This window comes from Perna viridis, chromosome 5 (genome assembly GCF_037379345.1).
Source record: "Perna viridis isolate PV_CMFRI_1.1 ecotype Kerala chromosome 5, ASM3737934v1, whole genome shotgun sequence".
NCBI lineage: Eukaryota > Metazoa > Mollusca > Bivalvia > Mytilida > Mytilidae > Perna > Perna viridis.
Genome location: NC_142449.1, coordinates 40,450,414 through 40,475,884, shown reverse-complemented (window position 1 = coordinate 40,475,884; position 25,471 = coordinate 40,450,414). Strand labels below are relative to the sequence as shown.

The following is a 25,471-nucleotide window of genomic DNA, read 5'->3' as shown; positions in this document are numbered from 1 at the left end:
ACAATAATAAGACATTTATCTTCCATAATAAAACTTACAATTGGACCACACTTTGCTCCATAAAACTTCTCACCATTCTGGGTCATGTATGGGGTCAAGGTCAGGTCATATCCATTGTAGGTCAGGTCAGTAGTACCATTTATAACATCATTACATATGGCATAGAGTGTACTGTTGACATTAGTTTTTGTACCTTGGATTGTGAATTTCCAGACTATGCTTCCTGCAAAACAACTGATAATGACTACCTATAAACTATCTCCAAAAACAATCTTAAAACAAACATTTCAAGAGTGTAAAGTAACATTTGTGGCTGGACTGGCTGTCTGTTTTGTGGTAGCTACAATAAATACACATATATAGGCAGTGAATTTTTAAAAACAACCAAGGAATCTACTTGGCTAAGGGATAAATTCTTACACCAAATTCATTATTGGTTGAAGTAGAATTAACACAACAAAGTGATAAATTCATGTTATTGGAGAACAACACAAAAAAATAATAAAGTAGAAATCTCATATTCAAACATCATCAAAAAGTATATGGTAGAAAGTTAAAAAAAATAATCTTTGTTCATGGTAAAAAAATATTCATTAAGTACAAAAGTTTAATCTTTTAAAATTCAAGTTTGGATACCAAATGATTTTTTGAAGAATGACTTTTTCCCTTTTAAAGAAAGACAAAACCTTTCTAAATTAAATTTTACAACATTTTTTTCTATATTTTACCTGTAGAAGCCACTGAGCTGAGAACTTCAACATCTGAATGCTCATGGGCAAACTTATCACCAAGGTAAGCATCCAACATGTACTCAGGTTCATTGCCAATGACTAGAGAATATTGCCCATCAAATTTCAGTTTTACTGCAGCCGTTTCCTCCATGTAAACATGGTGCTGTCCTTTGACACGAATCATATGCTTCACCTCAAAATCATATTCTTGTGGCACTGTTGTAATTCTGAATTTTACAACATAGAATCCATATGTAGAAAATTGCAGTGCAGAAAAAGTGGCATGTGAGGTTTCTGGGTCAAAGGTTATCTGAGTTGTTCCAGATAATGTACCTTCAGAAAGCTCTATATTGCTAAGTGTAGCTTCAACATTCCAAGTATGGTTCTATAATGAAAAATAATCAAATTAAATACAATGCCAGAAAAAAAAATACATTCACGACAAAAATTAGAAAATATCAAAGAAACAAATCAGTTGTTTGAAATTTCTGTCTGTCTTTTAACTTGTAGTAGTGCTGCATTCCTGTAAATTTTTTTCCTTAAAACTTGCAGCAGTGCTGCATTCCTGTAAATTTTTCTGATTCCATGCAATGTTGTTTTTCCTTTAACAGATGTTCAAAGTCATTTAACACAACAAATTGATTTCCTAAATTTTCATAAAGTGTTCCTAAAATTTTCCTTTAACACAAAATCAAAAATGATATAACTACAACTTAACAGCTTCTTTTTGTTAGCTATGTTACATTTGGTTTGGAATAAACCCAATAATTCACCCAAGTGAATTTCTTTTTTAAATTACCCAAGCAAAAAAAAAACAAAAATAAATTAACAGACAATCTGGCCATAACATCAAATCATCCAATCAACCTGCAATTATTCTTTATTTGTATTTTATGATACTCAATAGCTATACAAAGTTTGAAAAAGATCCTTCAATATCTTGTAAACATCTGGAAACTGTCAGGGATGGATCAACAGGCACACAACTTTTTGGAGGTAATGACATAAAACGTTGCCACTTAGTGTGGTAGGATATAAAAATGTGACAGACTTCAAACTGATACACTAACATCTCACATTATTGATGCATCGAAAACAAATATGGCAGTTTACAGGAAAATGATAAAATTACAATCATTAATGCATGCAATAAGGCACTACTTTCTGAATTTACAGTATAACTTAAATCCGTAATCCCAAACTTGAAAGTCCCTACCATTCCTCAAAATTCCCAGTAGCAGTCAAATGTTTGTTCTCTGTATCCAATCCCACCTACCTTAGTATTTTTATTTTCTGTTTCAAATTGATTCTTGTCACACTTTGTTCTCATTCTGATTTTGCATGAAATATTTGTGGCTGGACATTAAACAATCAATGAGTTTCAATATTTGATATAAAGAAATTCATTTGAATTTTATAACCTACCCTCCACGCTATATCTTCAATCATCAGTCCAGACCCTTTACCCCTCAGTTCCAATGTCACAGAAATATCCGTCTGCTCTACAGCATTCACTGTTGTATCTATGACAACAGCATTGACCTGTCTCACTGCAATGTCAATCATCTCAGACGACACAGAAAAATTCTCTCCTTGGGCTGGCGATGATATATTGAAGTCAAGATAATACCCAGAGCCAAAATAGTTTATTCCCAGATTTGTGAAGTTAGCCCAACCATCTTCAAATTGAACAGTGGTGTTTCCAATTAATCCAGCAGAAGGATTACCTCCCCTTAAAGTGGCTGTGATGAACCAAGGGTAGTCAGGTGTTCCTAGCTCTGAAATTCTATTCCCCTGAAAAAATGATATGAACTTAACAAAAAATTGGTCCTTTTTTAAAACAGAATTTTTTTTGTAGCCAATATTAAGGCCTTTAAATAGTTCAGGTCCTTTTAAAAGTACCAGTAAATCAAAAGTATGATCATATACACATGAACATATCCCTCTAAAAATAATGATGTTTACTAAATTACACAGTTCAATAAACGCTCCCCACCCATATCTACCAAAATATTATTTCCTCTCTTTTAGGGATTTCAACATTAAAATTGCTAACTATTGTCAAGCTTTAAAACTTGATACCCTAAAATACACCAACTCAACCTCATTTCACTTAAATAAACATCACTATCTTGACTGCATGAAATAGTACTATGAATGAGTAGATTGCTTGAAATGTACAGTAAAACCTGTCTAAATCAAACCAAGACTGGTGTTTGGTTTACCAAGGTTTAAAACATATTTGAACTGACATGAAGGGACTTTAAAAATGTCTGGTTTTGACAGGTTTTCTGTTTATTCAAGGTTTAGATTAGGTTTCACTACACAATATCTTACAAAAGCATCAAGGACTTTGATCTTGGGTTGTCGGAGGAATGGTAAACCTTCAACAGTAGGAAGGATTGTTTGGTGGAAGTCAAGCCGGTCAACAGCAACAACCACCTTGTATCCACCAAGTTTTCCATCATTGATTGTAGCATAAAGTGGGTCCTTCACAGTCCTAGGTGGAGCCACTGATACAGCAACAACTTTATTATTTACTATCACACTGTAGTTGCCGAGCTGTGCTTCATTCACTGCTGTGGCTAAAATTTCCTGTAATCTCTCCCATGTAAATGGGTCGGAAACTGTTCCATTGACATCTATAAATAGAAACAAGAAATTGTGTCCATGAAAGTAATACTACATGCATCATCCTATATCAACATGAAGTTGCACATGTTGTTGTACACGAAAAAATCCCTCTCAAAGTACACCTTATCTTTATAAAGCTGCACAGCAAATTTCAAAATCAATCCATCAAGTGGGAGCTGTCATTTTTTGACAAAAATTTCCTATACCATTCAATATAGTGAGAAATGGCAAAGTCCCAGGAAACAGGAAGTTGAGCTCAGATAATTGCAATGAATGGATGGATGGAATGAGGGATAAGGTGATTCTGATATACCAACCAATCATTGAAGGGTTAAAAAAAAAGCTTAAAAAGATTTTGGATTTAGTCTGATGGCTGATTTTATTTCACAATATCTAACACTATTTTCTTTTCTTTGCATTTGAACATCAATTCAAAAGTCTTGGATATTATTTTGATTACATGTGGTTTTGCTTTGAAGCAGTTATACAATTATACAATTTTGTATCCAATTTCATAACAGTGTAACTTTCAATCATGACAAAACTTAAAACCTGAAGTAAATGAAATTGCAAATTTAAGTAAGCAATCATTTCATTTCTATGAAAAATAAAAGACTAGACCTGTGTCAAAATCAGTCCCATTTACAAAAGGCTTAAAGTAGACAGTAAAACTTCTGGACCAAAAATACAACAAACAATTTAGAGGACAACAAATTTGATCCTAGCCACCCTTTTAAAATTTAAATGGTATCTCCCAAATATATGACCATACCATATGATGGAGCATCACTAATTTCAAGAGTAATAACATCATTCTTGATATCCTCAGTTGACCTCTTCCTCCGTCTCGAAGAGTCAGCTCTGACAATGTCCACTACACGAACTTTGGTGTAAGGAATATTAAAAAACTCAACAATGTACTCAACAATTAGTTCTCCATAAAACTCATCAATTGTGGCAGGAGGATATTTAAAGCTTATGATAACGGCTAGTTGTGTCCTGACCTCTACTGCTGCTGGGCCGCACATTTGAAAATAAAACATCCCTTCATTTCGATCAAACCAGTTAGAACCAGCTGGGTCAGATAAAACTGGAACATACTCATTTATAAAAGTTGTTGGTTTCAAAGTGTAAACCAGTTCACCATTGATCAATTTGCCCTCGTAGTTCTTTGGGAAGACGAGAGTCCCATCCATGTACAAGTCAAGACGGTAAGGGGTGGTGTAGAACACTCCGAGAACAACACAATCTGTGTCCTCTGTGTTCAGTAAGAAATATCTCATGTTTTGTGGAGTTGTTCCAGTAAAGTGGATTTGGTATCTTCTATCTGCCAATCAAAAATACAAAAGCCTTGCTAAATCTGTTTTATGGATGAAATTTCAGTGTAAGCAAATTATAAGAACAAGAATAGCATCTTGTTTTAGTTTGGTTTTACCTTTGTTTTTGGCTGTCACTTTTTAGATTTTAAACAAAAGGCTCCAAATAGCCTGAATCGCTCACCTGGTTAAATTTTTGCCTTTCAAGGGCAATAACTCTAACAAGAATGTCCGACAATTTTGACTCCATGAAGACTTTGGTAGGACTTATCATGAGAAACATTTCATCAATCAAGTTTCATTCTATCTATTATAGTTTTTAAGATATTGATTGAAAACTGCAAAAAATGTAATTTTTTGCCTTTCAAGGGAAATAACTCTTATATGGAGTCTTCTGACAACTTCGATCCCTTGAGACTTTTGTAGGCCTTATAATAAGAATCATTTCAGCAACTGAAAGTTTCATCTATCTATCATAGTTTTCAAGATATAGGCTGAAAACTGTAAAAAGAAAAGGTAATTTTTCACCTCCCAAGGGCAATAACCCTTACATAGAGTTGTCTGACAACTTTGATCCCTGGAGACCTTTGTAGGCCTTATAATAAGGATATTACAGCAACTGAAAGATATTGGCCAAACCTAAGGGTTTTGGAGATCTATGCAGAAAACTACTGTACAACCCCTATGTTCTTTTTTTAGGTAAAGGTGACCATGTTTTTTAACCAATCAAAACAATCGATTTGTTAAGGATACCCTAAAAAACAAAAATACCAACTTTCATTGAATTCTGTACAGTAGTTTCTGAGGAGAATATCTTTGAAAGTAATAACATCAAAAACAGCAAAAAATGACCAAAAAAGGCAATAACTCCAACATGGGTTAACAGATTTTCACCAAAATTTGACCACAGATAGATCACATTATGCTGAATACTTTTACTCTGTCAGAATTTGGCTAAACTTAACGATTTTGGAGATATATGCAAAAATCTGCTGTCTGATCCCTATGCTCTATTTTTAGTAACGGCGGCCATATTTTTTAACTGATCAAAAATCCAAACACCCATTTTGTGCAGGATACTCTAAGGCACAGTCATTATAAGTTTCATGCAAATCTATTCAGTAGTTTCAGAGGAGAAGATGTTTGAAGAAATTGTGAACGATGACAATGACGACGGCGATGGACGCCAAGTGATGGCAATAGCTCACATGGCCTACAGCCAGTTTCAGTAATTAGCTTTAACTATCAAAACCAATACAAACTAACTCCAAAATTTCTAAACTGATTCGTAACAACCAAAATTAGTCGTAGTCACAGACTCTTAGGGTCACATGACAAGATTTATATATTAAAAGGGGAAAGTCCAATGTAAATCTATATACTGAAATCATTTTAATTTCAAAATTACTATCTTGTAGATTCTGCCAAGTGAACTCATTTCCAAGTTTCTGAGATCATAAGATATTTTAAAGTTAACAAGAAGAGATCTTCACAGGTCCTACTTTTTTGCACATCTTTTTTTCTCATCTAAATTACAGTCAAACCTGTCTTAGGAACCACCTGTATTTATCAATAACCTGCCTTAGCAACTACCTGTATTTATCAACAACCTGCCTTTAAAGACTACGATTTAAATTTCCTTATGTAGTGCTTTCTATATATAAGTAACCTGTATATAAAGACCACCTGCCTTATGAGATCAGGAATTGGAGTTTCTCTTGGAAGGTGAGTAAAGCCAGGTTTCACTGTATTGAAAATTAATTCTTTACCTGTTATGACTAAAGCTTGGAAAGTTGACAGCCTCTTTCTACATGTGTACCCAAAACACCAGCCATGGTCCTGAGGTCCATTAATTAGATCAACATATCCGTTGCCTTGACGATCATGTCCTTCTATGGCAACAGGAGAAATTCGCCGAATTTCTGTATCTTCATCCATGCTTTCTATTACAAGCATCTCATAGTTAAGGTCCAGACATTCATATGCTTGCCATCTTTCATGATACACACATGACTGGTTGCGTATAACACCTAAAATACAAAGCTGGTTTGTTGTTTGGGGGAAGGAGGGCACAATATTTATAGATTATGTTGATTTTTGTTTTTAATGAATAGTTTTACATTTTTTGGCGATAAATGGGGGGCATTTGTCCAGCACTTTAATCACAAAATTAAAATAAGTAGTAAGTATCATGATTATGCGTCATGAAAAGACCATTAAAATAAAACAATCAATCTGATTCATTAACAATTTTATGTTAGTCTTACTTAAAGACCTATCCTTTGAATTATAGCTGGTATCATTTAATAAGGAATTTTTAATGAATATTAGGTTGCTGAGGTGGTTAATCACAATCCCTTTTGATATTTAAGGACCAGTCCACATAAAATTCAGACACTGCCAATAGTAGAGGTGATTTATGGTGTTGAAAACCCACTGAACAAATGATACTTTTCAGGTCTGCTATATTTTAACTTAACAATAGTCCTTTCAGTATTTTAATGTTTTGAGAAAACTACACATTTAACTCCCACTTAAATCAACCATATCAAACCAAATCAAGGACAGAAACTCTTGCATAGTGCCAAATTCATACACTGGTATGAGGATTTCCTTGTCATTCACTGAAGACCAATTGGCGGCCTTGGGCTGACATTTTCATTCCAGTTAAGTTGTTGTCTCTTAAATTGACATATACACCATACCTATTCTTGAATACAATCTATAATTTTTATCTATAACTGCTTCTGAACAAGAAATAAAAGTATATTCAGCATTGTTTTTACATGCATGAGCACTCCTGTTTGATATTTATAAAGAATGCTTACTTAAGACAAGTCCATACAAAATTCAGACACTGCCAATAGTAGAATGAGTAATCAAGGGAACAGAGATTCTAGCAGAAATCAAAAGAATGTAATCCAGGGACAAAGACCAGACATGGAAAACAGACAAACACAACAAAGAACATAAAGCAACCAAAATGATACATACAAAGTAACAAAAGTAAATGAGCAACTCAAACTCCACTAAATACTAGGAACATGGACCAGGTGCACCGGTAGGGTAAGCGTCTTCTGCTTTTCTAAAAGTGATTCATAGTTTAGGAAAAAATCAATGAACAAACAATGTTTTTTCCGGTCAATATATGTTATATTTTTACACAACAACAGTCCTTCCTATATAAAAATCTGCTTTTTTATAAAGAAAACCATACACTAATCTCCTACACAGATCAACCAATTCAAGAACAATAACTCTTGTAAAGTGTCTAATTCTTTTATCTCAATGGTGTAACAACCCAGATCAGTTCTGGGGTCTGTAACGGATTCTAAATAAGAAATAAATGTGAATTTGGCAGGTTTTTGATATGCATGAATTCCCTCCTGTCTGATTTTTATAAAGACTGGTACATAACACCAATCAGGACTAAGAAAAAATACCATCATGTAATTTCAAGGCCTAATCTAGAGGGGAAGAGGAAGGAGTAATTAAGGGCACCAAGATTCTAGCAGAAATCAAAAGAAGGTAATCCAGGGACAAGGCACCATAAACAGACAAACACAACAAAGAACATAAAGTAACTAAAATAATACATGAAAAGTAACAGAAGAAAATGAGCAACTCAGACTCCACTAAAAATGTCTCCTTGTTTGCACTTACTTCTCCCATTTGTTTTTGACAAGGATAAGGTTTTGTAATAAATTGCATAGACTAAAATATCAATAGTGTTATTTTTCAAACAGAATTTACTAAACTTCTACTTGACATTGATGTCTAGATAATAGGCCCTGGTAATAAACATTTTCCTACCCTTGTATTCAGCAGGGGGTATTCTTATCCCACTGACTGTTGTTAATAATGATTTGGGAATCCTGTAGTCACCCAAACCTCTACGTGGGTCACCATTCCACTCAAACTCTGACTGAGGAATAACTGCTCCTTCTTCCCCTAATAATGATCCATCCAAGTCTTTTATGAGAGCTTTCTTCAAGCCATCACAGTCCATATCAACACAGTTAGAATCATCTATAACCCTGGAAAAATACAAATAGATGTTGTGTTATAAGTAATGCTCACAAGAAAACAAACATTATTTACTCACAATGTTTGAGGTAATACCCAGCCCATAATATTTTTTGCCTTGCTTTGCACAGCATTTAATTCACTTAAACTCAAATCCTGGATCTGCCCTTGATGTCCCACATAATACAACCAAATTTGTTGTTTTGTAAAAATGTTTTGGAAATAAGAGGAAAAAAAACAGCTTTCTGTGTTGCCAGGCTTTAGTTTGCTCAATGTTATAGGTATACATTCTACCTGAAATAATCATGTGATATCATATACTCGTGCAATCAACCCCCTGCAGCCTGTTGAATCCTGTACATTTGGGGACCAATGAAGATGCATGATTCATTTTGGACACAATTTTTATGGGGGGAAGATTAAGCACTTTTGACACACAATTTGCCACCACTTCTAAAACACCTAACTCCAAACCGAAATCAATACTTTTCTTTTTTGAAGATAGCACAATAACAGAATATGACTGTAAATTTACTTAAACATAAATTTACGACTTCATATGGTAATTTTACACTCAACTGAGCTTTATTACAATCCTGCAAGTAGTTGAGAAGGAGTTGCAAACAACGCATCAGACCAAGATTTGCTGAAAAATGCCTCAGTCAAGCTGCCATCATTTCTACAATTTTTGCTCAAACATAAATTACTGACAGTTTGCACACCTACATGTGGTTACAAAGTTTCAAAGCTGCTTAGAAAAAAGTGTGGACAGACAAACAGACAAACTGACAGGGTGAAACCTATATTCCCTCCAAACTTTATTTGCAGAGGGTATAAATTACATTGTTTAAAATTCCTCAGGGAATGTTTCTGAGGTATTTATAATTATCTTTTTTTAAACTTGTTTTTCAGCCATGGGTCTTTTCCAGTTCTTTTTCTACATCTTCTTCAATTTGTTTACAGTGTTGTGACCTCATAGAGTCATAATATCATAATGTCACAAGTTTTGTGACATCTTAAGTTAAAATTAAGGATTGTTTTTAAATTTTGACCAGAATATGCAAAATAACCATTGTATTTTTTCTAGTTTATACAAAATGTACTTAAGTAAACAAACATGTAAAACACTGATATACATTTACAAATTGAAAAAACAACAACAACACAGGTTCATCTACAATGCAAATGTAAGTACACTTACTCTAGCCTTGGTCGATCATAAAACACTCTGTGGTCTTTAGTTACACCAACGAAGGTCAGGCCCTGAACTTCAACAGGGTGCTGTCCATCGTCATTGTTTTTGTTGGTTGTAATGGCAGTACCATTAGTATTGCAGTCATCATTAAATCCAGCAAAGGTAACACCTACCAAAAATTAATTCAATATTGTGGCATTGCTAATGAAAAGTACATTTATAATTGGAAATACCAAAAGAATTCAGCTCCTCCAATTGAAAGGATTCCAGAAACTGCACTTCTTAAAGGTGTAATTATTTCAATTTTAACACATGAAATGTAAGGTTAAGTCCATAAATAATCATTCACTTTTTTAAAGCATTATGTTACTAACATAAGTGAATATGATTCCTATTTTTTAAAATTTTTCTTGAGAACAAAATTTGCCCACTTTTGTTAAATCTCTGGATCGCTCAATGTATACCAACCTTCAATTCTAGTTATTCCTTTTATTGATTGGTAAGCCATGATATTAAGAGCAGGTTTTTCTGGAAATTTGTTTCCACCACTCGTGAACTGCCCAAAGATTACTCCAATTCTTCTAGTAAGTTCAAAAGGACGACTACTACCAGTTAAACGCACATTATCTTCTGCTGTGTCAAGGACATCTGTACCACAATTAAATGCATTTGATTTCCCAATTATTAAAGAATCTGAGATAAGAACAAACTTGTCAGCAAATAAGTGGCTAAGTGATGCTGGACCAATTACCATTGGAAATACACCAATAGCACTGTCGAAAATACACACATTGTCTACCTGGAGACTGGGCATGTTGTTATAGTAAATTCCATAGTATGGACATTTTGAGATTGAGAATCCAGTAAATCTCCCACAGTCTCCACTCAGCTGATCAGCAGGCAGTACCATAATTCCAAGAAGGCAGGTTCGGGCAATGTTGTTTGAATACAGACCAGTTGCACCTGGGTCACATGTCTGTGGAGGAATATGGTAGCATGTCCTCTCGCCCGCAGATACAGCATTCCCTTCTAAGATTAAACCAGTAGCTTTAATGGCAGAAATGGCTCCATCATAGTCATAATTTGATGCCTCCACCCTATTTTGGTATGATCCAGGCCATAGGGTCAATGTCACTAGATTACCTCTCAACTCTGTTCCAGCAGAAGTGGTCTGAATAGCTTGAAACAAAAAAGTAAAAAAAAAATTGACATACTTTATACTCAACAGCTATATTGGTATACAAGGTAAAAAAAGAAGTAGCTCTATTATAAAAATGTATATTAAAATCATAAACATAAAAAAATATAGAGTTTGAAATGGTTTCAATATTAGGAGCTCACTGAAAACCTGTAACAATATATTGTACGAAAAAACATCTTAAATATCATTTCAAAATAATTTTTAACAGTTTCAGAGGCAAGTAATGCTTGCTTCTGGTTAATTTCTCAATCAACACGGTGAGCTCACCTTACACTTTTGAATAAAATAGGTAAATAAGTATCTAAATATGATACATTACCCCATCCAACAGAATAATGAATAACATTGTTGATAACAGGCACATTGTGAGAGTTGTAGATTCCTATACTTGGTGAGAAGCTATGGTGGAAGGCACATGACTCAATGTAGGATGGTCTGCTCATTCCAACAGGGGCATCAACAAAGGCAAGGGCATATCGTGGGTCATACCACTCTGTATAACCTTCCTGTCCCATATGGTAGAACTCAACATTAGACAATCTGGTATATCCTGTAATAATTTAATTTCATAAGTAACACATTTTCTGAATGGATAAAAAAAATTTCTATCATCTCATAGACCAAATTTTGTAATGTGACAATCATATCATCAATCTTGTTTGATAATTTACTTCTTGAACTCCAAAATAAATCATAGGGAATGACTGTTATATTTTTTTTGGTCTATTTGAAATAACCGTATTTTAATCACAGTTCTCTTAATAGACTATTTCAATGACCAATGAAATGTTGAATTCCCTGCCAGATCTTACACAATGGTGGGTTTACACTTGGTGAAGCAATGCCAGATCTTACACAATGGTGGGTTTACACTTGGTGAAGCAATGCCAGATCTTACACAATGGTGGGTTTACACTTGGTGAAGCAATGCCAGATCTTACACAATGGTGGGTTTACACTTGGTGAAGACCTTTTTGGGAAAGTACATTGTATTACTATTTTACATTTAGTTTAATAGGCCTATGCTGTATTCACCATATCTGTTCTTTTTTCATTTTATCATGAGGTAGTCTTTAAGCCTTTGAAACTTTAAATTGTACAAATTTTAGAAGGAAACTTCTCTAGACTTTTCATAAATGAATTCAACAAAAATTATCTGTATTAAGGAAACTTCCATTAACACTTTCATTTTTCAATACATTATCTATAAGAAATTCTGAAAGGTTTCAAAAAAAGATATGCATGAATCACTATTTTTTCTGCTTTTGAATGATTCTTAGGTGGAACAATACCTTAGGAGCAAAACCAGGATTTTTTAGAGGGATTTTTCATGCACCTAAATAAATAATTGTTTTGCCATAACTGCATTTAGATTTAAGGTATGTCAACCTTTAAAATTGCAGATGCAAGATATTTGTTTCTACCCGTTATATTTATTAATTGATAAATATTTTTCTCATACTGGTAGTTTTGATGGTTTTGCCACTCTTACTATGTTCTGAGCAAGCTTCAGTAATTGCAAGCATTCTTTAAGGAGGTAGACCTAGGGTAAGGGACATAACTCATGGAATCAGGGATATGTTTGTATTATATTCAATTTCACCAAAGCCTCTCAAGCTTTTGTTTGAAGCAGCATAAAATGAATCCAAGTTAATTAGACACTTACATAAGCTTGATGTAAAATGCTGAATACAAACGTTCCAATGATTTTTAGGGGTTGCATCCCTGTTGTATCCCTTACCCTAGGTCGTCTGAATATAGCTGAAATATTGCTGCTCGGACGTTAAACCCCAACAAACAAACAAACAAACCCTTACCCTAGGGCTACCTCCTTAAGTATTTATTTCATTTATGTCTGTCTATTGAGGTAGTCATGAAGGATTAACTGAATGTAATATTAAGAGAATTTTTTTCTGTTTTTGTTTGTTATTTCACTTCATTTTTTGACCTTCCACGAAAGGGTGATGGTTAAGTATGAAAAATAATTTAAACAGAGCATGTTTCATGTGGCTGCCATGTTAAGGAGATGTTGGCCAATTAATGTCTCTTTGTGTCCTGTTATATTGTTTTTAATTTTGATTATGAGAAATTCCCATTCTGTTACCATGGATTTTTTTTTACTTCTGGACCTTTCAGAGCTTACTTTATACTTGTTGAAGACCTTATGGTAATAGTATTTATTGTAGTGTTATACACTGGTGCATTTGTTGTGTTTCACCATGTGCATTCTCTTTCCCATTCTTGACATTAGATATTAATGCAAAAAATGAAGCTGTACAGTACCTGAACCGATCCGTGCAACAAAAATTGCAATCAATCATCGATCACCCATCAGTTTCCGGTCGATCATCGATCCGTCAAATCATTGCACGGATCGGTTCAAGGAGTGTAATGTCAATGGTCTCATATTACTACAGAACAAATTATCAAATAACATTAACATTACTTTAGCGTCTTACTGAAATTAAAATGTACATTGAAATAATACCTGTTCCAGATAAGCCTGCTGTGATCAGAACGCGTCCTCCAAAGGATTCTGGGTAGAGATCAGGGTAATCTTCCCCTATAATCCTGATATTCCTTGACAGAAGACCAACTTCAGCTGCCACTACCTGATCCTTCCCATTTATACTTTCACTAAAAGCTGAAGAAAACATTGGAAAATCCAATTTGCTGAAAACCTATACAATGTCTAATAAACATTGCTGTAAAGACTTTATTATACCCCATTCCAAAAAAATAGGTCATTACTACATGAAAGAAATAATTTCTTTATCATGCATACAGAACTTACATTGAAATCTCAAATCTTTTTACAACAATTTGAAAGTAAAATTGATAGTAATCAGGAACTAATTCATAGGAGAGGACCCACTGTATTGTCCCCTAAAATTTTAACATATTTTTTTGCATGAAATTTCAATTTTTCACAAATTTTACCTCCATATTTCCCTCCCCAAAAAAGTGGTCTCCCTTAACTAATTCCCATGCAAACCAATCTCATTTAAGCTTTTATTGGTACTAATTATCTCATTTACCACTGACTTTTTATTAAACCCCCTCCCAAAAAAAGTGGTCCTTTTTGATAGACTTCTGTAAAATCAATCCCATCCAAGATTTTATTGCTTTTAACCATTCAGCAAAGCTTGAAGGAAATTGGTACCAGTAAATAGTTGGAGGCACTATCCAGGTGAAAACAAGTTGTGACAAATGGACAGACAAATCAAAAACATTATAGCCATGAAACTTTATTGTATGGGTTATAAATACAGAACCTTAAGCATATATTGATTGTTTGGATTATTGTTCATTTTCAAATGCAACTTAAATTTCTAAGATTTCAAAGACCAATTTTTCAATCACTTTCAGAATCATGAAATATACCACATTATGTGTTTCACTTTTTCAGATTACAACCCAGCAATATAATTTGCAATAATAAAAACATCTAAGTATATCCTCAATTTACCATATTTAACACGTTTCAAATATTAAAGTTTGAGAATTTTTTGTTATGTTTTTGCAAAATGCTGATTCAAGTATTTTGTTAATTATCAAAGAAAATCTTTAATACATACCTAGATGTCTATACTTAAGTGTGTCATTTAAACTTAGAACTGTTGTGTTTCCAGTTGTTGACACTGCAGTGAGTTTAAATGTCTCAGTCTCCCATGGATTGTATCCAGTTGCCGTGACAACAATGTCGCTGCCAACAGCCCAGTCTAATTCCCGACTGACTGTAATACTTGATTCTCCAACAATACCTGTAACATCTAATGTTGTCCACGGTATCAGTAACTGCTTTCCATTCAGGTCCAGGCCACCAAAAACAGCTGTCAAGAAAAAATAGTGATTAGATCTTAAGTGTAAGACTTATTGTCTGTGCAGTACCAATTTACATGAAATTATTACTTGGCTGAAAAAGAAAACTTCAATTAAGATTGTACTTACAAAATTACATTGAGCATAGCAACTGCACAAATTCTTGTCAATGTTTTTGAGGAAACTCATTTATTTGTTCAATTGAGTTTTGAGTTCTTTGATGTCATTTGACTGTCAATGGAAGAATGTACACTGTTGAAAATTAAATCCATAGTTTTACAAATATGCAATATTAATTAAAATTGGTCCTCAGCAATATTATCCTTTCACATTATCTAGATCAGATAGTACCAGTCTTTATTGATTAAATTATTAATTTTGAATATTAGTCTAACAATGATCAAAACTAAAAAATACAAAAGTGTACCATTAATACAGGATTTAGCCTTCCAAAACAGCTTTTATCCATATTGGCCTAGGCCAATATGATGTATTGGACTATTAGTCAATAAAGATATAATTGCATAAGGTTTTCCATATTAGCTGACTTGATAATTATAGATTATTACATTGCATTTTTTTCATATCAAACCTGAGAGCTCTGCTTAGGGGCAGATAAGAGTCAAGGGTTGATACATGGGACGATAATAATGCAGTAATATAAAACAAATTATCACATATTTGAATCATTACCAAAAGAAACTTTAGATTATTATTTTAAATTTACCGGTATATTTTTATTTCAAGTCATATTTGAATGTAATTTCTTCATTTATGAATAATTTTTTTTTATTTATAATCAGAATGTAAATTTCTTCACCTATGATCATACCACTGATGACAGGCTGATATTGATGATGTTGAAAGATCACATATTTTTATTATTAATAATGTGTTTAGAATGCTAAAGATAGTTGAATTAACATAAGGTATTTCATTTCTTCTAGTAGTGGGAAAATGAAATGTACTGAAATTTTCTATTGAGGGGAGACAACTCTAATGTTGCCCATATACTTACATACAGCCTTTGCCTAAGGTTTCTTATTTTCATTCTACTTTAAGTTGTGAGAAAAGTTAATGAAATCTATTTAATTTATATTTATTGAGGGGAGACAATTCTTACATTGCTCAGATATTCTATAATAAGACTTACACATGGCCTTTGCACCCAAATCTCTATCATCTGGCTCCAAGTTATAACTTTGTGAACTATGACTTCCTTGTAAAATAATATCCAGGTTACCAAGGAAGGGCTGATACTTATTAAATCCAGCAATCAATCGTCCTTTACCCATTATGACAATGCGTGGCGTCTTAATTTCAAAACTACGATATCCACCCGTTCCATCATTAGCCTCTAATTCAAGAGTTCCATAGAGAATGAGCTCACATAATGGCGGGATCTCAGTGTTAGCCACCATCCAAGTATCTAAAATTACATGTGTCACCATAAATAATGTTTAGATAAACTATCAGGTTTTAAGGAACATAACTACTTGTACTGATATGCTATTGTTCAGCAGTTTCATTGGCATACTGATGTTTATCACTGATTCTTTTCACAAAAGTGCCACTCTTGTTGGATTAGGAAAGAAAATTACCCCAATTAGTATCCAAAATGCTTGGGTCAAGTGTTTTTTTTTAAGAATTTTGCTTGAGGAAACAGCCTATGCGGAAGTATTTCAAGGTATTAAAATCACTATATTTACGTTATTTTCAAGGCTTGGAATTTCCCTGAAAGAGTGAAACCAGGGCAAAGCAAGCCATTCAGTATCCTTTAGCTCTGTGAAGTTTAACTATGTGACCTTAACCTTAAATTTATCACTGTGAAAGTTAATAGGGTACTTGATATTTTAATACAACTAAATATTTACTCATATAATTCAAAATCAATTAGTGAATGTTGGTTCAATTTAGTTGAAATACACTATAGAAAATGGTGAAAAAATTTTCTGACACTTTTGCCTCATACAAGCAGTAAAAAAAATACTTAAGTCACAGATGCTGCAGGATAAATTTAGATAGCTTTTCGATTGTTTTCTAGATGTACTGAAAATATTTAAGGCAAAAAAGACCAAATTGAGCAATATGATGTGCCACTTATTGCATGATTCCTGCAGAGAATAGTATTTAACTCACAAAAGTTTTATAGTTAGCTGGACAGATAGAAAGACAAATAAGAAGCAGTTTTACAACCAGTAATATGTCCCGCATTGGTGACAGAATAAAAACACACAAAAACACAGATACATATATAAGTACCTTCAGGTATGGCTAAACAGTCCCCATCCACTGGAAGTGTACCATTTGGCCACGATGACGTTTCATTCCAGTAAACAGCATTGTTTGGCCTGACGTCCTCTGGTGGTAAAGTGTTTGGATCAGCTGGTGGCTCACAGTCAGGGTACAAACACTTGTAGAGGTTAAAATATAGGTAGATGTTAGAGTCGGAATCGACTGCTCGTTTTCTCCTCTTTGCTTGAGAACGTTCTCTGTATGATACTGAAAAAAAAAATGGAAATTCACATTTTATGTTAATATGCATGTTTTTAAAAGAGGATTAGATAAGGCAATTCAGCTTTTTGAACATTGCTTATTTCAGTTCATATGTACTGCATTCTGGGGATGTTATTTTAAAATACACAATTGATCATTATTTTGTGTATAACATATGTTTATATCAACAAATCACAATGACCTTAAAAAAAAACACGAATATCATTTTATCAATTATGTGTATAATAAACAGTTGCATTAAAGAAGGTAGACATGGATAAGGGACACAACTCTTACAAATCACTGGAACGTTTGTATTCAACATTTTACAGCAATCTCATATAAGCATCAAAGTAACTTGGACTGATTTCATTCTGTTTTAAAGGAAATCTTGATTTGCATTAGTGAAATTGAATATGATACGAACATATACAACTGATGTTTTTTCAATCTACATACACCATATTTTTACCTAATTACATACCAATCTGTATTTTAATGAAAACCACACATTCATTTCCATATAAATCATTGACCAAATCAAGAACTTTAAATCTTACAAGGTGGAAAACAACGACCATTTGAGAAACTAACACTATTTTGTGGTCTATAAAAGGGAACATTTTTTTATTAGGGGGAGAGGGGTTGCATGCATGAATCAGGGGACATTCTGTCAGATATTAAGATGTGTGATAGGATGAATGGACAGCAAAAAGCAGTAATACGTACTTCAAACGACAATTGTATAAAATGTTCATAGTTAGGTTGAATTATTATTATATTTCTTACAACTTATATCTAACCTAAATAATAAACACTCATTTCATTTGGTACATGAATCCAGTCACCATGGTAATGGACTGCACCATCAAGTGAATCAGCATCAGTTTCATTTACACATATCCCATCAGTCTCCACACAATCAGGTTTCTGTGCCACCTTTGTCTTTAATATAACCCAGTCTCCATCCTAAAAATGAATTCTTTCAATGTCAAATCATTATAATTTTGATATTTATAAGACATAAACAACCAGGTTTCATATTGACAACGATAATTTTTTTTGCATAAATGTAAAGTTTTTATTTATATCTCAGCAGCACCTGAAACCAGTATTTTTTTTGAAAGTCTGCCTTTGTAAAGTACTCTGAAAAATATAGAATACATTTTTACTTCTATAAATAGACAAGTAAAAGTAAAAAAATTCCCAATAATATGGAATATTTACTCTTTTTTCTCAAAAAGATGCCAGCCCTCCTTTAAATACAAAATGTAAAACAAATTGATTTTTTATTAAACCAACTTACAAAACCTCCCCTGCCTACTGATCAATCATTTACCAAAAAGAATACTGGTATAAAATGTTGATATTAAACCTCCAAGAGCAAACATCTAATGTTTCAAACTTGTTTTCAGGAAAGAGTTACAATGGAACAGTAGGCTCAAGCCTTATTCTTAGTAGTTGAAAGCTGACCATCATTTAACATACTGTTTATCATCAAGTATTTTATATGAATTCCCTCGGTTAGGGAACCATTTCACTGAACTGAAAGATAATGGTTGAAAACTTAAAAAAAAAACCGTAATTTTCACCTTTCAAAGGCAATAACTCTGAAAAGGAGTCATCCTTTGTAGACTTTTTGTAGGCCTTATAATAAGGATCAATTCGGCAACAGAAAACATTTGGTTTAACCTCATGGTTTGGGAGATATAAGAGAAAAATTTCTGACTGACCCCTTTGTTCTATTTTAAGTTTAAACAGCAGCCATGTTCTTTAAAGGGTCAAAAATCCCCAAATCAGATCTATGCAGAATACCCTAAGGAACATTCATACCAAATTTGGTTCCAATAGGTCAAAAAGTTTGAAAGGAGAAGATTTTAAAAATAAAAAACATTAAGAAGAGCAAAAAAATTTGAAAAAGGGAAATAACTCTGACAAGGCTTAACAGATTAAAATGAAAATATGACTACAGATAGATTTCATCATGCTGAACACTTTATCTAAATTTGTTTATTTGGCTAAACCTAACAGTTTTGGAGATATATGTGAAAAACTACTCTCTGACCCTTATTTTCTATTTTTAGTTACGGTTGCCATATTTTTCAACCGATCAAAAATCCACACAACAGTTCTATACAGGATACCCCATGGAATACTCATACCAAGTTTTGTTCCAATTGGTCAAGTAGTGTTAGAAGAGAGGAGTTTGGAGAAAATGTTAACTACAACGGATGACAACGGATCCTAACTGCTGGTAATTGCTCACATGGACTCCACCAAGGTGACTAAAAAATTATTCTCAATCTTAACATATCATGGTATAACTATAGAGATTTGGAGAGATAGAAATAAAATAGTCTAACTAGTCAAGTGGACAGGTTTTTATCAAATTGAACTGGTCTAGTATAAAAATTACATGTGTTTTTTATATGTTAAAAGAAAAAAATCTAATGTCAGGTGGCCCAGAAAGCAAACTCTGTTTGACTTTGACTTGCCTGTCATGTAATTCACTGCCAGTAAGAAAGAGCTTTTTTTTACCCTTGGACATAAAAAGATGAATTTAGTGCAAACCTGAAGTTCCCTGTAGCTTACCAGCAGGGGACTTTAATTAAACAGAACAGACAAAACTGTAAAAGAAGAAAGGTTATTTGTTTTCTTCAAAAAAAAAAAACAAAAACAAAACATCTATGTTTAAAAACTTGCCCTGAATCGATCCATTCTTCCAGTGAAGCTAATATTAGTCATGTGCTCAGCATTCTCCCATAAGATATCATAAGTACTCCTGCTGGGCATATAATTCATCCATCCCTTAGGATGAGTCATTCGTTTTCTAGCCCAAGGAACAAATGCCTGCCCATTGCTGTTACTTATTAAGAAGTTTTTGAAATCCAATGACTCAGGATGGATATTGTTGAAAGAAAAGCGATGGAATCTCACAGATGGCGGGCAGATCTTAGCAGGTGTTTTGCCAGGATGAGAAAAGGCGGGAAAATCTAAGCAACTGCTTGGCAGAAGGTTGCTAAAAGTTACAACACTCCAACCCTTTTTGTCTAGCTGACCAATTAAAGATCCATCCTGGTCAATTATGTAGCCATGGAACTCCCAGTCAAATATTCCTCGATGATTGGGACCTACGTCATTGAAGACTAAATTTTTAGTCTGTACTTCAAAACCACCACTGTAAGTACTACTTTTACCAGTAATATGTGCATATTTAAAGGCAGCAGTGTTAGTAGCAGTGAAACCATGGAACTCAACACCATCAATCAATAATCTACCAACAGAAAAAAATGAACAAATTTAGTATTAACAATTCCACCAAAGCACATGGCATGATTATACACTCTCTGTTACAAAAGTCATAAAATTCAATTTGTTTTTTTTTTGGGGGGGGAGGGGGATTTTTTTCTGGTGGGGGCATATATTATTAAACAAACATGTCTTACTGACTTGTACTGGATTGAGACCGTAACAGTTCAGTACTTCTCTGTCTAAGAATCAGGCAAAATGTGTAAAAGGTGTGGCACATGAAGAAAAATAAAGACAGAGATTTTATTACATTTTCCAAGTATTTATTTCTCAGAACTTCCTGAAAAAAACAATTGAAGTGTTTGTAAAATAGCTTTTTCAAGATAGTATAGGTCAAATTTAGTTTATATGCAATATGTAAAAATGACAAGTGGGAACATTTCCCAGCATTTTTAGCTAATATAATCAGTCCAAAATATCAATGTCACAGATGCTTCAGGATATACTGTATAAAAGGCTTTTTTGTAGTGATTTAATTTTCCCTATGTTCATGGTTAAAGTTAGAACATGAAACTTAAATCACACAAAATATGTATGAAGATAAAATAGTTATTCATCTTTGTCATATATTCATTAAACTTTTTTTCTGCTGGGAAAATTACATGATGCAAAAAAAAACCTCATCCAAATTTGGAATAATACTGCAAAATTTTCCACACACACAAAAAAAACAACACTTTTACGGTATTAAATTAGCTTTTCAGTTATTTTCTTGATGTATTGAATACAATTGAGAGAAACAAAAATATAGAAAATAATGATGTACCACACATTGCCTGATTTTTTACAAAGATCTTTCTTTCGTCTGGATATAGCTGAAATATTGCTGCTCGTACGTTAAACCCCAACTAACAAAAAAAAACAAACAAAGATCTTTCTTGTAAAGATAAAAGATGACAAAATTGCAATATTTAACATATTCATTAGTTGTAAATAAAAGGTATCTAAAAAAAAAACAGTTTTACAATACCTATGAGTAAGTGGCAGAACAATTCCACTATTTCCCAAAACTACTGGTAGAACTGTAGATGACCCAACAATAACACTATTCCTGATCAAGGGACCATCAGGTAAGAAATTGCTACCTTCAACAAACTGTTTATGCTCAAGTCCAACTTTATTGTTTACCATGCGAAAATTTTCAAATTGGACCGATCCAGCAAATACCGTTTCAGCGCCTTTTTCACAATTATATACATAAAAGTCTTCAAAAACTGCTGCTATTGGTGATCCAGAGCTCAGTGCATTGTCACGTGGTAAGAATTCTGGGAATACCCATAAGCCAAACCATCCACAGGAATGTACAGTGTTTCCTTTAAATATAACATTACCATCGTGAACAGGATTCACACTTGTAGTTCGAGATGGACCTCTTGGTATACCTTCTGTCCGATACCAGAACCCAAAATGAGTTCCACCAGCAGCAGCATTGTTTATCACAGTATTATGAGCATTTGTCACCCAAAATGCAGCAGGAGCTATGTCGTCATTCAACAGACTTGTACTAGCCCGTACAAATAAGGCCAAGTTATGTTTAAAAGTATTCAATGTCTCTATGCCATCTTCCAAAAAGAAAGCTCCTCCCATGATATCATAAATGACATTGTCCTCAACTGTAACATTGTGAGTTCCGTGTATATTGACAGCTCTGTTGAAAGTTTTATGAAGTGCACATTTTTTAATGTATGATTGTGAAGCATCACCCATTAAATGATAATGCATTGGGTAACGTCCGAGACGGAAAGCTTGGCCAGCATAGAACCATTCAGCATTACTTATTCTGGAAATAGCCTTCTGGGTTTCAGGCATACCAAGAACACCTGGTGTTGGTGGATGTACAATGACCTGGATGCCAAATTGGTCGGTGCCCAATTCCTCACCAAATCTACCCTGGAAGCAGGTCTGTACTGAAAACTCACCTATGATTACAAAAGTTAACACGTAAATTATAATAAGCTTGTTGAAACAGTAAAATTTACCTGATGATTGAGACTTAAATAGGGAGAGGGAAACTGTGATTATATAATTAAACATGTGGTCATTCAATACATGGAATGCACTTCATCAGGATATTTTAATCATAGTTTTTTTTTCAGGTAATTGCTAAGCACAGCTGGTTGCATACACAGGTTTGACTGTTTACATAAGTCCTTTCAGTCCTTTACTGACTTAAAGAAAAACTGAGGCATTTCATGAATTTCAAAACAATTAAAATCCTTAAACTTAAATATGGACACCTTACTTAGAATTGACAAAGGTGAAGATACTCAATCCACTCTGTGTGATTATATCAATGAGACAAATCTATTCAATTCATTCTGCATTTAATTTATTAATTTCAGTTATTTATTTTTTTTTTTCTTTGTGAGAGAGTATATTTATAGTGTTAATATAATTACAAACATACAACTGAGAAGTACAAATGGGAAGATTTGCATCAAGGTGACACTTTTGAAGATTAAAGATTCTATTACTAAAATCAAAAGGCACTTAAGGGTGTTTGCTGCTCATGTTCAGCCATTTTTGTCAGATTTTTTAACTACTGTGATTTTATTTATTTCATAGCACTAAAATTTGCTGTCTAGTAAATACCTCTTTTCTTTTCATAATTTAATTAAACACACCTTAAAAAGTTATTTGAGAAGTTTTTATGAAACCCTTGTTACTTCATCAGGGTTATTAATAGATAAAAGCTACCCAGACAAAACTTATGGAAAATCAAGAGAAATCTTTTTCCCACCAAAATTTCAAATAATTTTATCTCAAAATCAAACACACAGACCAATCATTTATTTCTACTCATATTATTCTAGCAAGAAAGATCTTAATAGACTGCATAACCCTTTGAAATCCTTGTTTTTCTGTAAAAGAGCAATGAACATCCCTAAAAGCTAGAAGATGTTGAAAGATATATAGTATTTACTATTTTTGTAGGCATTTTATGATGGTGCATTTGTTGTGTTTCACCAAATTTCTTCCTTTCTATATATAGATTCTCCTTCAGTAATGAGTGGGGAGATTTATTTCTCCACTTGAGATGATAAAATTAAATTGATTGTTATGTGTGGAGAATAATTATAAACCAAGAAAGACTGAAGGAGAATCTGTTTCTTTCATGAAATCTGTAGAAAATTGGAAATTTAAAAAGGCTAGGAAACCTCTTGCAGAAATTTAATTATTGCAAGGAGGTTCAAAGACACATGCATTTTAATCATTGGCTTAAAATTGGGGAAATCATTCTTAAGGTATCCGACCCATAATAAAAACTTCCGGTCAATTTGACACCTCTGCTTATAACTACTGATAAAAAACCAAATTATTTTGCTGGTTGTTTTTGGACCATTTATGGGTCGGATACCTTAAGATGAAGCATGGAAAATGAAAGACAAGTTTACAATATATGATAGATTTCTTATTCAGCATTATTCAACTATATGTTTCTTTTTGTTAGTAGATTTTTCTTAAATACAAAATAAAAAAAAAATGATTTTGAAAAATAACAATTAAAATCATACCCAAGTCAAAACCATTTTCACACTCTTTTATTTTATCATTCCATTGGGGGTCACTATATCCTTGAAACAAAATATTTCTAGAATACATTCCAACTTCTGCTCTGTACTCAAATGTATGACTGCCTATGGTTTCCATGGTACCTAAATGTTCATACTCCAGAGGGTCGACTAATGTTATTGTGACGCCATCATTTGCTACTGATTTTATATAATGAACCTCTGTCTGTCTCTGAGATTTGTGTCCACCAGTAGTAGCTATAACAATCTGGTCTCCAGTTCTCCAATGCCTGGATCCAGTATTGACAGCATCATAGACTGTAATTGTATCAGATCCTTTGGCTGCTGTGGCAGTCAATCTTGTCCATGTAACATCTAATGGTTCCCCTTCAAGGTTGAATATTGTCAATTAATGTAAAAACATACAAATAATAAAGGACAAAGTCTGGTAAAAAAAATCCATTTTTTTGGGGTGTGGCCACTTTGAAAACCGTAAGAGAGCAGGGATTTTTTCATGAGGAATCTTAATTTTTTTTCCCCAAATATGTATTAACTAAATGTCAATATTTACTACTAATTTCTGAAGTATAAACTGTAATCAATAGTCTAACAGTATCCAACTTCAAACACATTTTCAAATTTTGCTACATTTCACCTTTTTCCCAAATTTTAAACCTGTCCAAAAGTTAATTTCATTTACATTCAAGACCTATTTTAACAGAGTATTTTATCCAAGTCCTAGGCTGTTGTTATACTCAAAACTATTTCAGCTAAAAAAGATAATTTCCTTGATAAATATATTTTCCAAAGTAGATATTTCTTTATCAATTTGAAAATTGCCAACCAATTTCAGTTGGTTAAAACCACTGCTCTTCACTCCTTGTTTATTAATAATAAAATATTAATGAACGGATGAAGATTTAAGACTGAGGTGTGTTAAATGGAACATACCTAATTCATTTAATGTCTCTTGACACATTACTGCAAAAACTAAATTCCCTACATGCTAACATTACTAAATATCTTTCTAGGCCAAAAGGAGTTTCCCTCTAACTTCAGTTGATTTGAAGAGTAGATCTTAATTTTATTTGCAGAAATACTCATGTAATAGAATACTTTTTAGGCAAATAATTGCCAGAAGCATATTTACTGGTTATAAAAGAGATATTAAATGATTAAAGTAATTTCATTTGGACTACCAGTATATTTTTGTGTAGTGTTCAGAAATA

The 25,471-nt window shown here is 33.2% G+C and overlaps 1 protein-coding gene across 4 annotated transcripts in view; it reads right to left on the bottom strand.

The window, feature by feature from the left end:
* LOC148617487 (fibrocystin-L-like) overlaps nucleotides 1-25,471 on the bottom strand; it is a 95,702-nt gene that overhangs the window by 4,311 nt on the left and 65,920 nt on the right. For all 4 annotated transcript variants that reach the window (XM_088585204.1, XM_088585205.1, XM_088585206.1 and 1 more), the window contains 18 exons: nucleotides 24,246-24,629; nucleotides 21,701-22,649; nucleotides 20,125-20,695; nucleotides 18,225-18,390; nucleotides 17,188-17,427; nucleotides 16,079-16,354; nucleotides 14,682-14,936; nucleotides 13,592-13,747; nucleotides 11,423-11,653; nucleotides 10,371-11,081; nucleotides 9,909-10,071; nucleotides 8,495-8,718; nucleotides 6,451-6,711; nucleotides 4,138-4,692; nucleotides 3,069-3,373; nucleotides 2,157-2,525; nucleotides 729-1,116; nucleotides 39-223 (listed from right to left, as the gene is read on the bottom strand). In XM_088585204.1, the coding sequence (XP_088441330.1) occupies nucleotides 39-223; nucleotides 729-1,116; nucleotides 2,157-2,525; nucleotides 3,069-3,373; nucleotides 4,138-4,692; nucleotides 6,451-6,711; nucleotides 8,495-8,718; nucleotides 9,909-10,071; nucleotides 10,371-11,081; nucleotides 11,423-11,653; nucleotides 13,592-13,747; nucleotides 14,682-14,936; nucleotides 16,079-16,354; nucleotides 17,188-17,427; nucleotides 18,225-18,390; nucleotides 20,125-20,695; nucleotides 21,701-22,649; nucleotides 24,246-24,629 (6,389 nt within the window). The remainder of the gene's footprint in view (nucleotides 1-38; nucleotides 224-728; nucleotides 1,117-2,156; nucleotides 2,526-3,068; nucleotides 3,374-4,137; nucleotides 4,693-6,450; nucleotides 6,712-8,494; nucleotides 8,719-9,908; nucleotides 10,072-10,370; nucleotides 11,082-11,422; nucleotides 11,654-13,591; nucleotides 13,748-14,681; nucleotides 14,937-16,078; nucleotides 16,355-17,187; nucleotides 17,428-18,224; nucleotides 18,391-20,124; nucleotides 20,696-21,700; nucleotides 22,650-24,245; nucleotides 24,630-25,471) is intronic.